We start from the raw sequence: 14,132 nt of genomic DNA, 5'->3' as shown, positions 1-14,132 counted from the left end.
TTTTGTGTTGAGGGACATGGTTTAGTGAGAACTAGTGGTGCTAGTTGGATGTTGGACTGGATGATCTTGTAGGTTTTATCCAATCTTGGTGTTTCTGTGATTCTGTATTGCCCCCAGCACTAGGGCCAGCAGCAGCTTGATTCATTACGGTGGGCTTTGCGCCATGCTTTGCCCCATCTTCCTCCTCTCCCTCCTCCTCCCCCTTGTGCTCACCCCATCCCCTCCAGACAATGCTGCAACCACAGCAGTTCTCTTTTCTCTCCTTTGTTTTATTTCTCTCCCACCTCCAGGAGCTGCTGCCTGCCCTAAAACTTGGCACACAGGGCTGCCATCAGCCCCCCATTCCCTACACCCCACGCTGTGTCTCTGGGAGGGAGGCGATCACCCCACCTGTAGTCAGATGCTCACACATACTTGTCCAGTTCACACTGCTGAGTGGTGCATATGGAAGCAGCAGCAACGTGGCTTCTTCCTTCAGTCCCCTGGGCCCTGCTGCCTCCTCTCCTGTGCCTGTAATGAGCTCGTGCCACGTGGGGCAGAATGAATGAGCACCACAAACCACAGTGTGCCCAGTCCCTGCCCCGTAGCACAGTGGGGCTGAGTCTCTCTCTGCATTTCATTGCTTGGGGGGGATCCATCACTCCCCACAGGTGCTGCAGTGTTGCTCCACCTCTGCTGAGCTGAAGCAGAGCCCACAGATGGGGCACAGCACCGGGCTGCTGGCAGAGGAAAGCAGCTCCACCTCAGGGTCAGATTCTTCCTCACCACAGCGGGAGGCGTGAGCGGGGAGCAGAGCTGTGCTGAAGGAACCTGTGGAGATGGGGGGGGAGAGGGGGTTGTGCCAGAGCGTGGGGCTGAGCCCCCATCGCTGCTCCATGCTTGTGCCCACCTCTCCGAGCACCCACCTGAGCAAATAGGGCACAGAGCCTTCTCCACACTGCTGCTCTCCCCTCTGCTCATGTTGCAGCCCTGCATTCTCACTCTCCTTCCTGGCCCAGGATTCCTGGCGAGAGGCTGATGGGACCTGGGTGGAGGGGTTGTGGGGTGAGGATGTGCAGGGAAGCAATAGAGGGAGCTGCTGGATCCCGAACACATCGGGTGCAGGGAAGGGAGCAGCTCTGAAAGAGCAGCAAAAATCAGAGCGAGGGTGGGAGAAGCAGAGTGATACAGAGATCCATTACCTGCCCACAGCTCTGCGAGCTCTCTGCCTGCTGCCTGACTGCCTGCGGGCATGCTTGGGGGCTGTTGGGACTTCCAATGCTGCACCTGCAGAGAACAAGAAGAGATCCTTCCTTCATACATCACTGCCACCGTTTTCTCAGGACACATCCTACCCTGCCCAGCTGAACCCTGGCAGCCAGGAGAGCCAGGATCCCTCCAGATCCTCTCACCTGAGCTCTCAGCAGGACACCTGGGGTAAGGCACAGTGCTGAGGCCCTCACTCACCCCGTGCTGCAGGCTGTCCCTGCTCTGTGCTGCTCCCCGGGTCGCTGGCACTGATTCGGGGTGGAGGTCTCACAGCACGGCTCTGTGCTGCTGACAGCACCATGCGTGCCGGGCGGCTGAGATGTCCTGGGCTCCAGGCATGGGATGCAGCGCTGGGCTCCAGCTGCTGCAGGCTCCTCTTCAGCTGCTCCTCCTCCCGTGAGCTCCTGGGGGCAGAGAGCCCTTGGCCCCACTGCCCTGTGTCCCCCCAAGGGCTGGGGGACACCTCCCATGCAGGGAGCGATGTGGGCATGGGAGAACTCAGAGCCCAGATCCCCACAAATGCTGACTTAGAGCAAGGCAGAGCAGACCCCCAGGCTCACCCCACATCCACCCTTCAGCCGCACACACCAACCCCAGCCCCAGGGATACTCACAGGCGTGCTTCTGCAGAGGGAATCCGGCACAAGGAAGCAGGGCTGGAGAGCTGGGGGCTGCCCATGAGCTCAGCATCCTCCTGCAAGATGAAGCAACATCCCAACGTCTGCTCCGTGCTCCCTACTGTTGTGGGGCTGGAAAAGGAGCCCCATCCCCATGTCAACCTACCACTGCAGGGTGGCACAGCTCGGGGTCCAGCGGCGTGCGCACGCGGATGAAGCAGAGCCCAAACTGCCCGCGGTGACGGAAGGGTTGGCTGCAGGTGAGCCGCAGGCGATCCCACTTCTGTCCCGCTGCCAGCACCAGGAAATCTGCTGTGGGATCGTTGGGGGGCACAGGGCTACAAGGGCAGCCCCACGCAACCTTTCCGCTCGACCTCTCGGAGAGGATGGATTCAACTTTACCTTCTTTAAACATGCGGACGCTGCAGCGGTTGACGTCCAGCTTGGAGTCGGCCGGTGTCATCAGCGTGACGCTGGGCACCAGGGTGAGGTAGGGGCGGTCAAGAGGCCACGAAGAGCGACCCACCTCGATCTGCAGGAAGGCGCAGCCCCAGTTCCCTGAATAAAAGCCCAGGGAATGAAATTCAGGGCTTGAGGAGCACCCACTGCTCCTCCCAGGGCTCGGAGCACGTCCGCTGTGCAATCCCTACCCACCACAAGTACTGACCATTCACTGCAGCCCCTGCAAAGGGCACGAGAGGAGGACGCTCATCCCCACCCCACAGCCTGAGCCCCCCATCCTCGTACCGACGTCGATGTAGCCGATGGGGACGGCTCTCTCCAGCTGCAGCTCCACCCTCAGCTGCCGGCTGCGCTCCTGGGGGCAACTGAGCCAGGGCCGGCGGCCATCGGGGCACAGAAGGTTCTCCACTGGGTACCGGGGGTCCTGCAGGAGGGGAAACAGCACAGTGCAGCTCAGCTCCACGCCCTCACGGCTGCATCCAGGGATGGAGTGACACACGGATTGCTCCACGCCCCCCACAACAGCCTGCGGGCGCAGACCTGGGAGGAGAAGGAAACGATGTGGCTGATCTTCACTGGAGCCATCTGGGGCCGTTATGTGGGGTCAGCTCGTGGGGCTGGAAGGGAAAAGCAGCGGTGGGTGGGAGCTGTGCTCCCCCAGCACCACAGAGATCCCAGCCCTCCCGCTGCCTCCCAGCCCCGTTCAACACTCAGTGTGCCCCATTTCCATCCCCTAGCCCCCTCCCACATCCCCACTCAGCCCCCAGTTCCACCCCACAGCCCCTCAGTCCCACCCCCCCGGCCCCATTCCACCCCAAGCACCCCTCATTCCCACCCCAAGCCCTACTCGCACCCCGTAGCTCCTCAAGGCCTATCCCACACACCCCAGTTCCACACGCAGCCCTCAGCCCCGTCCCCCATTCGCACCCCACATCTTCCCCATCCCGCCCCCAGCGCCCCACAGCCGTGCACCCTACTTCCTGCACACCCCCAGCCCCATTCCCAACCCCTTCCCATCCCCAGACCCCTCCAGGCCGCTCCGCACCGCTCCCACCTGAATCTCCCGCCTAAACTTCACGACTCCTGACCCTTAACCCCTGACCCCGCGACTCACTTCCGGTTCCGGCCCAACCCCAGGCATCCCCACCAACCCCGCCCCTTCTCCCGCTTCCTGCTTCCGCCCGGGGCTTCCCATTGGATACGACGACCAGCTTCCGGTTCCGGTTTCCGCCCATACCCAAGCCCTCATCCTCATGCCCTGCCGCGGTGCACGATGGGATGTGGAGTCCACCTGCAACGCCGCGTCACCACCTCTCGGGGAAAGGACCGTCCGCCGTGTGCGTTCCCTATGGAGAAACGCGAGGGCATCGCGCTGCCAGCACGGCCGTGCGCCTCTCACCGGGAGCGGAAATGAGCGACGCTCCCCGATTCTGACAGCGCGAAGCGGCACTTCTGACAGCCGTCCCCGCCCCCTCTCGCTGCTGATTGGCCGCCGGCCGAGCGCCGAGCGCAACGATTGGACGGAAGCCCGGCGAGGTGGGCGGTGATTGGAGGAAGGCGGCGGAAGGAGCTGGCGGGAGGTTGGGGTGGGGGGGGGGGGGCAGCAAGATGGCGGCCGTGCTGGAGGTGGAGGTTGGCGGCCCAGGAGAGCGCGAGGCGGAGGAGGTGGGGGCTCAGGAGGGGCTGGGAGAATCATGGGGCCTATGGGGGCCCGCGGGGTGGGAGGACTGAGGGGGACGCTGGGGGCGGGTGGCCGTGGGGTGGCCCTGGGGGGTCTGTGGGGGGTCCCGGGGTTACCTTGGGGCCCAGGTGTGGGGCTGCAGAGCGAAGGAGCCTTCAGAAAGCTGTGAGGGGAGGGCAGTGCCTTCCTGTGTGCTTGGTGCCACTGTGCTGGGGGCACGGCGCAGGTGGAGGTGCTCTGGGAGGGGGGGAGGTGTGGGTTTCCACAGAAAATTGGGGGTTTGAGTGAAGGGGTTGTCAGATGTTGGGGCTGCGCTGGGCTCTGGGGGCTGCGCTGGGCTCTGGGGGTTGTGCTGGGCTCTGGGGGTTCTCTGTGTGCTGAGCAGATCAACAGGGTGAGAGGGGAGGGCCTCAGCTTGTGCCATGGAGGGTCAGGGTAGGTATTTTGGATAACTACTTCTTCATAAGAGTGGCCAGGCGTTGCAAGAGGCTGCCCAGGGCAATGGGGACAGCTCTGTCCCTGGAAGTGTTTATGAACCATGTGAACGTGGCACTGAGAAATGTGGTTTAGTGTAAAGGCAGAAGACACTGAAAGCACTGCTGCTGAGCAGAGCCAGCCCCATCCTCCTGACTCCTGCCATTTAGATACTGACCAGCATCCATCAGATCCCTTCTCAGCCTTCTCTCCCCCAGGTGCTCAACCCTGGGGCGCTCAGCTTGTCCCCATCAGGAGCTGCTCCAGGCCCCCAGCATCTCCTCACCCTCACTGGGCTCCCCTCAGCAGTTCCCTGTCTGCCTGGAGCTGGGGAGCCCAGCACTGGGTGCAGTACTCCAGGTGTGGCCCCCCCAAGGGCAGAGCGGAGAGGAGGAGAACCTCCTTGCCCTGCTGGCCAAGCTCTGCGCACTGCCCTCCAGGGAACCATTGGCCTTCTTGGCCACCATGACACACTGCTGCCTCATAGTCAGCCTGTGGTCAAGTGTTGGCCAACCATTGGCCAACCAGGACACCATTGGCCTTCTTGGCCACCAAGAAACACTGCTCCTCATGGTCAACCCTTGGCCAACCAGGACATCGCTGTCCCTCTTGGCCATGGGGACACACTGCTGCTTTGTGGTCACCCTGTTGGCCCTCAGGTTCTTCTCCACAGAGCTGCTTTTCCTGATCTGTGGTCCTCAGAAAGGAGATTCCTGTCCTGCATCTAGCAGAGTTGGATGCTCGCCCTGTCCTGCAGCCTTGGAGCTCTTTGGTGTTGCAGGGCAAACAGCTGACGGTGCTGCTGCTGCATGTGGAGCACTGGTTGTGGCCCTTCCCCAAAGGGGGGTGATTCTCTGAGCAGAGCATCGGTTCTGTGGTGGCTTTGGGGAATAGCACAGAAGTTTCCTTCAGAGCCCACAGAGCTGTGTGTGGGGAGAGAAAGGGGGGAGAGCTCTACATCCATGATGACCCACGCTGTCCCAGCAGCTGCACACAGCACAGGGTCATAAAGTTGGCCTGGTGCTGGTGTTTTCACTCTGTGTTTTCACACTGAACTGGGTCCTTTGGAGGTTGGGTTGGAGCCTTGGGAGTGCTGGGTCAGTTTGAGGTGAGATTTGCCAGGATTGGGGCTGTCAGGAGCCCACACACACCTTTAAGACGCTGTGATTTCATAGAACCTCTGGCTTGCAGGGAGTTAGAATCCTATAGCATCCCAAATTGGAAGGGAGCCTCGAGGATCATCAGATCCCATCGAGTTGAGCATTTTGTTACCATCTGTTTCCTTCTCGTAGAATCATAGAATGGCCTGGGTTGCAAAGGAGCACAATGCTCATCCAGTTTCAACCCCCCTGCTATGTGCAGGGTCACCAACCAGCAGACCAGGCTGCCCAGAGCCACATCCAGCCTGGCCTTGGATGCCTCCAGGGATGGGGCATCCACAACCTGAGAGTGATTGCTCTGCTGACAGCGGCCTGCACAACTTGTTAGAGGCAGAACGCTGACCCACTGCTCTTTCAGCAGGCTGGGAGCTCAGAGGAGAGCTCTGGCATCTCACAGATCTGCATCCTGCACCTGCCCAGCACTGCAGAGGCCACGTCTCCTGTGGGTTTTGCTTGGGGATGAGGTGCTGCTGCTGGCATCTTGCTGTGAGCTGTGTCTTTTCCTGCCTGGGGACAATTAGGACAATTAAGGAGCAGAAGGGAAGCGTGGCACCTGAGCCCAGAGCTGTGTGCCATAGCCCTGGGGACAAAGGTTGGAGCTGTGCCCTTGTGTACGTGTGGTATTGGAGTCTGATAGCAGAGTCCTTGCTGTGACTTCTCACACCCGTCTGAGTGCTGAGAAGCCTGTGCAGGGAGGTGACCTGGTGCTGGAGACTGCTTTGGTTTTAAGGCACAAGTTGAAAGCCCTGTGAGGAAGGCAGAAAACAGAGCCAGATGTCAGCCCCTTCCAAGCCCTGGGCTCAGAAGTTTCCTCCTCATATTTCAGAAGCGTCCCTGAGGTCTCAGGGAAAAGCTTTGCCATTTGCTGCTACCTGCAGGGATTGAGTTTCTGTGAGCAGTGTGGGAGCTCCTTCAGCACACTCACGTGTTTGGGGAAATAAAGACAGCAAAGCAGCCAACCCTTGAGACTGCCATTGCTGCTCCAACGTTGCTGTTGGTTTTTCTTTTTGTCTCCTTAGGTCGACCTTTCACACCTGTCCCCAGAAGAGAGATGGAGGTGAGTGTGTGTTGGGAGCAGAGCTGAGAGCGCAGAGGACGCCTTCAGCCTTCACCCACGTGGTGCTTTTTGCTGGATGGGAGCAGGAGCCTCTTTAAAAAGGCAGTGCTAATGTTTGACCTTCAGAGCGCTCGCTGCTTATCCCACCTTCTCTCTTGGCTGAGCCAACTTCAGGCAGACACTTGCTGAGAAGCCCTCTGGGGCTCATCTGTTCTCATTATCAACTTCTTGACGGTTCCTGAAGATCAGAGAATTGGCTTTGTGTATTGGATTGGGATTTTTTTTCCTAACCAGAACCATCTTTTTGGCTTTAAGACCGTGGATTCAGGCTGTTACACACCCTCATTCTGCCCTGGCTTGTGGCCAGGCAGCACTGCATGCAGGAAACCACAGGTGTCAGCAGAGAACCACTCTGTGGCCATCACTTATTGCGGGTTGCACGGAGCTGGGGTTGCCTAGGCTGCAGCTGGGGTGGGCTGGCTGTTCTATGGGCTCCGTGGAGCAACTTGTAGAGCTGCCCTTCTCCCTTTTTCCAGCAGTGCAGGCAGCCCTGCCGTGCCCTTCGCCTGCTCTGTGCCCTCCTGCTCTTTATCTGCCTCCTCCCTCTTGCTGCAGGGTGGAACACGCACTGATGCACGCCAAGCACCGTGGCCACGAGGCCATGCACGCCGAAATGGTCCTCATCCTCATCGCCACGCTGGTGGTGGCACAGCTCCTGCTGGTTCAGTGGAAGCAGAGGCACCCTCGCTCCTACAATGTAAGTGTCAGCCAGAGGTTTGATGTAGTGCTTTAATAGCAGGCCAGAGATGGAGCTGATTTCACGTGCTGCGTTCAAGGAGATGCAGAAAGGGATCAGGGTTCTGCCTGGAGCAGGGAAACAAACCTCATGGCTTTCTTACTATGTTTCCAGGCATCCTCTGTGAAACATAAACTCAACCTGTCCTCCTGTTCTCCTCCACAAGAGCCCCAGGTGCTGTGAGCCAGCCTGACGTGCCTCTCCTCTGTTCTTGCAGATGGTCACCCTCTTCCAGATGTGGGTGGTGCCTCTGTATTTCACAATAAAGCTGTACTGGTGGCGGTTCCTGGTCATCTGGGTGCTTTTCTCAGCAGTCACAGCTTTTGTCACCTTCAGGGCCACTCGGAAACCCCTGGTGCAGACAACGCCCAGGTGAGTGTACACAGCTCTGGGGAAAGCTCAGCCCCAGGGTGAGCACTACAAGGAGTCCTTTCAGGTTTCACTGCCGCAAATCATAGTCTTAAATTTCTGCTTCGGGAGTCCAAGACTGTGAGCTGCCTTGGTAGAGGCAGATTTGTAGCTTGAATTAAGTTTCCAACCTCTGATGCCATGGGGAGATGAAATCCCTAACTTGGAAAGTAAAGCGGTTCTGTTCATTTGGAGGAAATGGTCAGCATCTCGTTTTGAATTCTTTTGCAGGCTGGTTTATAAGTGGTTTCTGCTAATATACAAGATGAGCTACGCCACTGGAATCGTGGGGTACATGGCTGTGATGTTTACACTGTTTGGTCTGAACTTATTATTCAGGTGAGTGAATCTTTTGGGTGTGAGTGCTGGCAGATGTGTCAAACCACGGGGAATGAGTCAAAGCCAAGTGCTGAATGAGGCAGGAGACCAAAGAGACTTCTTTCCCCATTGTTGGGGTCGTGGTGAGATGCTGATGGGGAGCTGTGCTTCCAGCTGCTGGCAGCTCCCTCCTGCTCCATGCAGCAGTGGGATGTTCTTTGCTTCTCCAATAAACCTGCAACAAGCAGCCAACCCGGCTCTGGTGGTAGCAAAGGGCCTTATCCCAAGCCAGCTTTCATTTCAGAGAGATTAATTTCTTCTTGAATAATGAGCAGACCTGGCAGCAGCCAGCAGGGACATGGAACTGTTAAGTGAGGGCTTATTTGGAGAGGATGTGCCTAACCCTAAACCTGCAGCAAAACTCTTGGTGTCATTTGTTGTAGAATCAAACCAGAAGACGCGATGGACTTTGGCATCTCTCTCCTCTTCTATGGTCTTTACTATGGGGTCCTGGAACGGGACTTTGCAGAGATGTGTGCAGACTACATGGCCTCCACCATTGGGGTGAGTGAGGGCCGCCCCGATAACAGGGACTGGGATCAAGCTGCTTGCAGCAAGAACTTTGCCTCCCCAAAATGGGAAGGTGTATCGAAATCCACCTGGGCCTTTAAAATCTCTGGTGCTGAAGTGTGGTCGTGTTTTTGGGGCCATGTCTTATGTCAATTCTTTATCTGTAGCCACAATTCCCTGTGGCTTGTACCTTATGCAGCTTGTGGTGAGGATAGGGCCTGTGTTCCTGCAGTGGTGGCCTAAAATACAGCACAAAGCAAAAGCTGAACTAGGGCACCTGTGGGGTGAATCACATTCCTCCTTTGCAAAAGTTCTTTAGGGCTCTGAGAACTTTGCATCCTTCTCCTCCTGCTCACCGCTTTGCTTGGTGGGCGTTCTGTCTGTAGGACTCAATCTTCTGTGGAGAAGGACCCAGGGGTCCTGATGGCCAAGAAGGCTAATGGTGTCCTGGTTGGCCAATGATTGGCTGCAGGTGGACCAGTGAGGCAGCAGTGTTTCCTGGTGGCCAAGAAGGCCAATGGAGTCTTGGCTGGCCAACAGTTGGCCAATGATTGACCATGAGGCAGCAATATGACCTGAAGGCCAAGAAGGCCAATGGAGTCTTGGTTGGCCAACAGTTGAGCACAGGCTGACCATGAGGCAGCAGTGTTTCCTGGTGGCCAAGAAGGCCAGTAGTGTCCTGATTGGCCAACGGTTGACCATGATACAGCAATGTGTCCTGGTAGCCAAGAAGGCCAGTGGTGTCCTGGTTGGCCAACGGTTGACCACAGGCTGGCCATAATGCAGCAATATGACCTGAAGGCCAAGAAAGCCAATTGTGTCCTGGTTGGCCAGTGGTTGAGCACAGGCTGACCATGAGGCAACAGTGTGTCCTGGTAGCCAAGAAGGCCAGTGGTGTCCTGGTTGGTCAGAGGTTGGCCAATGGTTGACCACGGGCTGATCATGGGGCAGCAGTGTGTCATGGTGGCCAAGAAGGCCAGTAGTGTCCTGGTTGGCCAACGGTTGGCCAACGGTTGACCATGATACAGCAATGTATCCTGGTAGCCAAGAAGGCCAGTGGTGTCCTGGTTGGCCAGTGGTTGACCACAGGCTGACCATAAGGCAACAGCGTGTCCTTGTGGCCAAGGAGGCCAATGGAACCATGGGGTGCATGGCACAGAATGTGGCCAACAAGGTGAGAATGATTCTCCTCCCCTCTGCTCTGCCTCGAGGGGGCCAAATCTGGAGCACTGCACCCAGTGCTGAGCTCCCCAGCTCCAGGCAGATGGCAAACTGCTGTAGTCCTTTCCCACATGGATCTGTCAAAAGGTTTTTCAGCCCCAAAAGCTCAGGTGCTGCCCCAGCCCTCCTTAACACTTTGCTCTGTCCTTGCTCAGTTCTACAGCGCTTCAGGGATGCCCACCAAGCACCTCTCCGACAGCGTCTGCGCCGTCTGCGGCCAGCAGATCTTCGTGGACGTCAACGAGGAGGGGATCATCGAGAACACTTACAGGCTCTCCTGCAACCACGTGTATCCTTCTCCTCCACAGCCTTCTAGGAGCCCTGCAGCTTTCCCCATTAAAAAATGTGGCGTCCTGGGCTGCTCTGCTGATGTTGCAAATGAAAATGGACAACATCTCTGCCCCACGTGGACTTTCCACCACCTGCAGCTGTGCTGTCAGTTCCGAAAGTGGAAGTGGCTTTGGCTTTGTTCAGCTCTGCTGATTAGTTGTGTTTTTTGTTTTTTTGTTTTTTTTTTCTTCTGGCTCTGACTCAAAGGGTGGAGATGGGAATGTGCTGTCACATTGTTTGCAGCCAGGTGCTTTCCCAGCTGCTCGGGTGCCTTGGAGTGCTGCAGGGTACTTGGGAGTGCTTACAGCCTTGGGGCTGAGCTTGTGGCTGCTGGAGGAGATGGGGTAGAGGTGAGGGGCTGCTTGGATGGGTTTGTGTTGGCTGCCCTGTGGGTGAGGAGCCAGCCTTGCCTTTCCCAGACCACGTGGTTCTGGTTATGTCTGTGTCACATTCCTGTGACTTCTTGGGGTTTCGGTTGCGTTGGGCAAATCCCTCTGACAGCAACAGGGTCATAGGAGAAGTATTAAAGGAACTGGTGAGCTGTCAGAGCTGGGGCGTGTGATGCGTGCATGATTTGTAGAGGTGCTGTCTGACCTTGCAGACCTTCCCCCATATAGGTTTCCCTGTGCCCCATTGCTGGCTCCTGCCCTCCCCTGGCTGCTCAGCAGGATCTCACAGCTCTTCCTGCAGCCTCAACCCCTTCCTCTGTGCCTGGAAGGCTCTGGGCCTTCTAGGAAAGGTTTTGCAATGCCACCATCCTCACCCAGCATGGGCACTTTCCATACCCTGCATGCAGGGCCAGTTCCTCCCAGGAGGTTCCCCTTAACGCTGCTCTCCAGCTTCCACGAGTTCTGCATCCGTGGGTGGTGCATCGTGGGGAAGAAGCAGACATGTCCATACTGCAAAGAGAAGGTGGACCTCAAGAGGATGTTCAGCAACCCGTATCCTTTCTCTGTGCAGCAGCAGCAGCTGGGATGGCAGCGTGGGTTCAGCTCCCAGCCCTGCACACTCTGATCCTGGAGTTGTGGAGCCCATCTATAGGAGCGGCCATAGAAGTCATGAAGCACAGAACCCTTGAGTTCTAGAGTGGGTTGGGTTGGAAGGGACTGTAACAACCATCCAGTTCCTGCCCCTGCTGTGTGCTGATCTCCAGATAGTGCTTAGGTCAGGGCATCAGGCTGCACAGCTGAGTGGCTTCAAGTGCAAAACAGAATGATGGAATGATTTGGGTTGGAAGGGACCTTGGAGCTCACCCACTCCCAACCCCCCAACTGTAGGCAGGGACATCTCCCATAGCCCAGCTTGCTCGCAGCCCCATCCACCCTGGCCTTGAGGAGAAATAGATCCATGTTGCATTGCTGGGCACTTTCCCTACCTGCTGACCCAGAGCTTAGATGAAACCCACCAACTTAAGACCGCATTCGTGCTTCCTTCACTCATTTCCCACACAGCTGGGAGCGACCTCACGTCATGTATGGGCAGCTGCTGGACTGGCTGCGTTACCTGGTGGCTTGGCAGCCCGTTATCATCGGCCTGGTGCAGGGCATCAACTACATCCTGGGCCTGGAATAAGGGCTGGGAGCCCCCCATCCCCACCATGGGCACAGCACGGCGCCGGCCGCATCCGTCCATCCATCCCCACACGGAGGGGTTTGGTGGGGGAGGGGGGGGAGGAACAAAGCAGCACGGACTCAGCCCTCCTCCCATCAGAGGACCCGGACTGGTTTTTAAAAAGCAATTCTTTTAATGAGAGTATTTAAAACCGACACACAAAAATGAAACTTTCTATCGCCGCCGATCAGAACGGATCGTCCCAGCGGCTGCGCAGCGCTGCGCTCGGGGCTGGATCTCCCAATCCTGCAGCTTTTGAAGGACTGGGGCTCATCTCCAGGGCTATTCTATGCTTGGAAAAGGCAGAGCCCACCAAGGAAAGACACACAGCTGCCCCAAAACGGAGCCGGCTTTGATGCAGGGGTGAGGAAGGAGGCGATTCTGAGCCCACTGCCTTTTGTACACCGTCTTTTCTACGTGTCCCATTGCTGGAAGTGCTGCCCTCGGCCATTGGAATCTGCGGTACACGGAGCCTTGGGGGCACCCATGAGCACCTCCACGCATCGTTTGCTCTTTAGCAGTGGGTGGAAGAACGGAGCCGTCGGGCTGAAGAGCTCTGCTCTGCTTCCCGGGGTGCGTGGAAGCCCCGGGTTCGTGGTTGGTGATGTGGCACGCTGGTGACTCTGAGCCACATGGCCGCATCGCACGGATGCCGTGATGGCCCACCTGCCCCCCCCCCGTCGTTTCCATTTTAGGGGCGAAACCGATGGGATGGCAGCCGCGGTGCCATCAGAAATCAATCGGTAATAAAACGTCTCCAAAAGCAGCGGGCTTCCAGGGGCCTCTCCGTTAATTAACGCTGCGTCGGGCCGAGGGATGGAGATGGAAAAGGAGCAGGGGTTCCCGTCGCTGTCATCCCCGGGGGGGATCGAGCTGCTCCCGGCTCTGTCACGGCCTTGGGGACGTCCCCTCTTTACGGGAAAGGGAGAAGGAAGGGCAAAGCCGGTGACTCACCGCTCCCTGCCCATAAAGCGGCGCCGTCCCGAGCGCTGCCGCACGATGGCTCCGTGCTCCCACCCCGACGGTACGGGCACGGCGTTCCGGGGACGGGGTTTGGGGTATGGGGGGGGGGGAGTTGGGGATGCTGCAACCCGGAGCTCAGCCCCATTTGTACCCACAGTGCCCTCCGGTCGCCTGGTGCTGCCCCTGCTGTGCTGCGCCTTCGCCTCCTGCAGCGCAGGTAAGGGGAGGGCATTATGGATCGGAGTGGGTAGGGGGGGGTTTATAGGGTCTGGGCGCGGCTCCCGGCCCCCCAACCCCTCACCCCACCCCGTCCCGCAGCAGCCATGGTCCTGCAGTCCCCCCGCATCACCCGGCTGAAGACCCCGGCGCAGCCCCCCCAGATGGGTGAGTGACTGCGGGGGCTGATCTGAGTGTGTCCCCCCCCCGCCATCCTTGGTGGAGATGGGGGGAGAAGAGGGGGTGATGTCAGCAGCACCCCGCTACGGCTGAGGGCTGGAGGGGAGCGGACGGGATGCGGGGATCCCCGCGGGGGTGCGATGGGTGAAGTGGGGATGTGTTGCGGCTGCACCCCACCTTCCTCCCCCACTCCCCCCCTCCCCAAGGTGTGAGCCCGTCTCCCCTTGAACCCCATCCAGGCAGCAAAGTGAGCGTCTCCTGCGAGGCTGAGAGCGCTCACCCGGACCTGACGCTGCTCTACTGGTTGGGAAACGGTTCGTTCGTGGAGCAGCTGCAGCCCAACGTGCGCGAAGGGGCGGTGCGGTGAGTAGCTCAACCCTCCCCTCCATCACCACCCCGCAACGGGGGGGGGGGTGGGGGAAACACGGGGATGACGGAACCCTTCGTCCCGCAGTGAGGAAGAACGTGGTTCGCTGGTGACCCTCCGTCGGGATCTGCATTTCAACTCTTTCAGCTTCCAGGATCTGAGGACCAACTTCACCTGCGTGCTGCTCAGCCCCTTCGGTGTGGATGTGAGGGAGCTGAAATGGGCCACCCCCAGCAACGAGGGTGGGGAAACGGGCTGAGACCGAGCAGAACTCGTGATGAGTGTGAGCCCAGCAGTGTGGGGCGAGGGCTGCCCCATTGGATGCTGTGTATGGGGCTCCCGGTGGGGCAGGAAGGCTTCATTAGAGTGACTGCCTGGTGAGCTGCTTGTGCAGGGCTGGGAGGTGCAGTAAATAAAAGCAATAAAAGCAATGCTTTTATTAATTTGGAAGAGC

The 14,132-nt window shown here is 58.4% G+C and overlaps 3 protein-coding genes across 10 annotated transcripts; 2 read left to right on the top strand and 1 right to left on the bottom strand.

Annotated features, from left to right (window-relative positions):
- Positions 1-12: 12 nt before the first annotated feature.
- XNDC1N (XRCC1 N-terminal domain containing 1, N-terminal like) lies at positions 13-3,791 on the bottom strand. Of its 4 annotated transcripts, none has more exons than XM_090134182.1 (10): positions 3,564-3,791; positions 2,867-2,943; positions 2,612-2,750; positions 2,267-2,422; positions 2,031-2,176; positions 1,862-1,941; positions 1,447-1,652; positions 1,182-1,266; positions 906-1,024; positions 13-810 (listed from the first exon to the last, which is right to left on the bottom strand). In XM_090134182.1, exons 2-10 carry the CDS (start codon positions 2,909-2,911, stop codon positions 638-640), a joined length of 1,149 nt encoding a protein of 382 aa, XP_089990308.1. In that variant the 5' UTR covers positions 2,912-2,943; positions 3,564-3,791; the 3' UTR covers positions 13-637. The 4 variants fall into 4 exon arrangements, with proteins under 4 accessions (XP_089990308.1, XP_031456966.2, XP_089990309.1 ...); XM_031601106.2 differs by lacking the exon at positions 3,564-3,791 and adding an exon at positions 3,381-3,549 and having other exon boundaries at positions 2,031-2,173; XM_090134183.1 differs by lacking the exon at positions 3,564-3,791 and adding an exon at positions 3,381-3,549 and having other exon boundaries at positions 2,031-2,155.
- Positions 3,792-3,906: 115 nt separating this feature from the next.
- On the top strand, positions 3,907-12,054 carry RNF121 (ring finger protein 121). The gene is made up of 9 exons (XM_031601104.2): positions 3,907-3,991; positions 6,661-6,698; positions 7,314-7,455; positions 7,712-7,866; positions 8,134-8,241; positions 8,664-8,784; positions 10,167-10,300; positions 11,181-11,282; positions 11,793-12,054. Exons 1-9 carry the CDS (start codon positions 3,935-3,937, stop codon positions 11,911-11,913), a joined length of 978 nt encoding a protein of 325 aa, XP_031456964.1. The 5' UTR covers positions 3,907-3,934; the 3' UTR covers positions 11,914-12,054.
- A 31-nt stretch (positions 12,055-12,085) lies between these two features.
- IL18BP (interleukin 18 binding protein) lies at positions 12,086-14,128 on the top strand. Of its 5 annotated transcripts, none has more exons than XM_031601110.2 (5): positions 12,086-12,976; positions 13,073-13,132; positions 13,237-13,299; positions 13,551-13,674; positions 13,766-14,128. In XM_031601110.2, exons 1-5 carry the CDS (start codon positions 12,769-12,771, stop codon positions 13,935-13,937), a joined length of 627 nt encoding a protein of 208 aa, XP_031456970.2. In that variant the 5' UTR covers positions 12,086-12,768; the 3' UTR covers positions 13,938-14,128. The 5 variants fall into 5 exon arrangements, with proteins under 5 accessions (XP_031456970.2, XP_089990306.1, XP_031456969.2 ...); XM_090134180.1 differs by having other exon boundaries at positions 13,518-13,674; XM_031601109.2 differs by having other exon boundaries at positions 13,234-13,299.
- The last annotated feature ends 4 nt before the right edge of the window (positions 14,129-14,132 follow it).

The sequence above is a fragment of the Phasianus colchicus genome, chromosome 1 (assembly GCF_987193195.1).
Source record: "Phasianus colchicus chromosome 1, bPhaCol1.hap1.1, whole genome shotgun sequence".
In the NCBI taxonomy this organism is placed as follows: domain Eukaryota; kingdom Metazoa; phylum Chordata; class Aves; order Galliformes; family Phasianidae; genus Phasianus; species Phasianus colchicus.
This window is presented reverse-complemented; position numbering and strand designations above follow the sequence as displayed.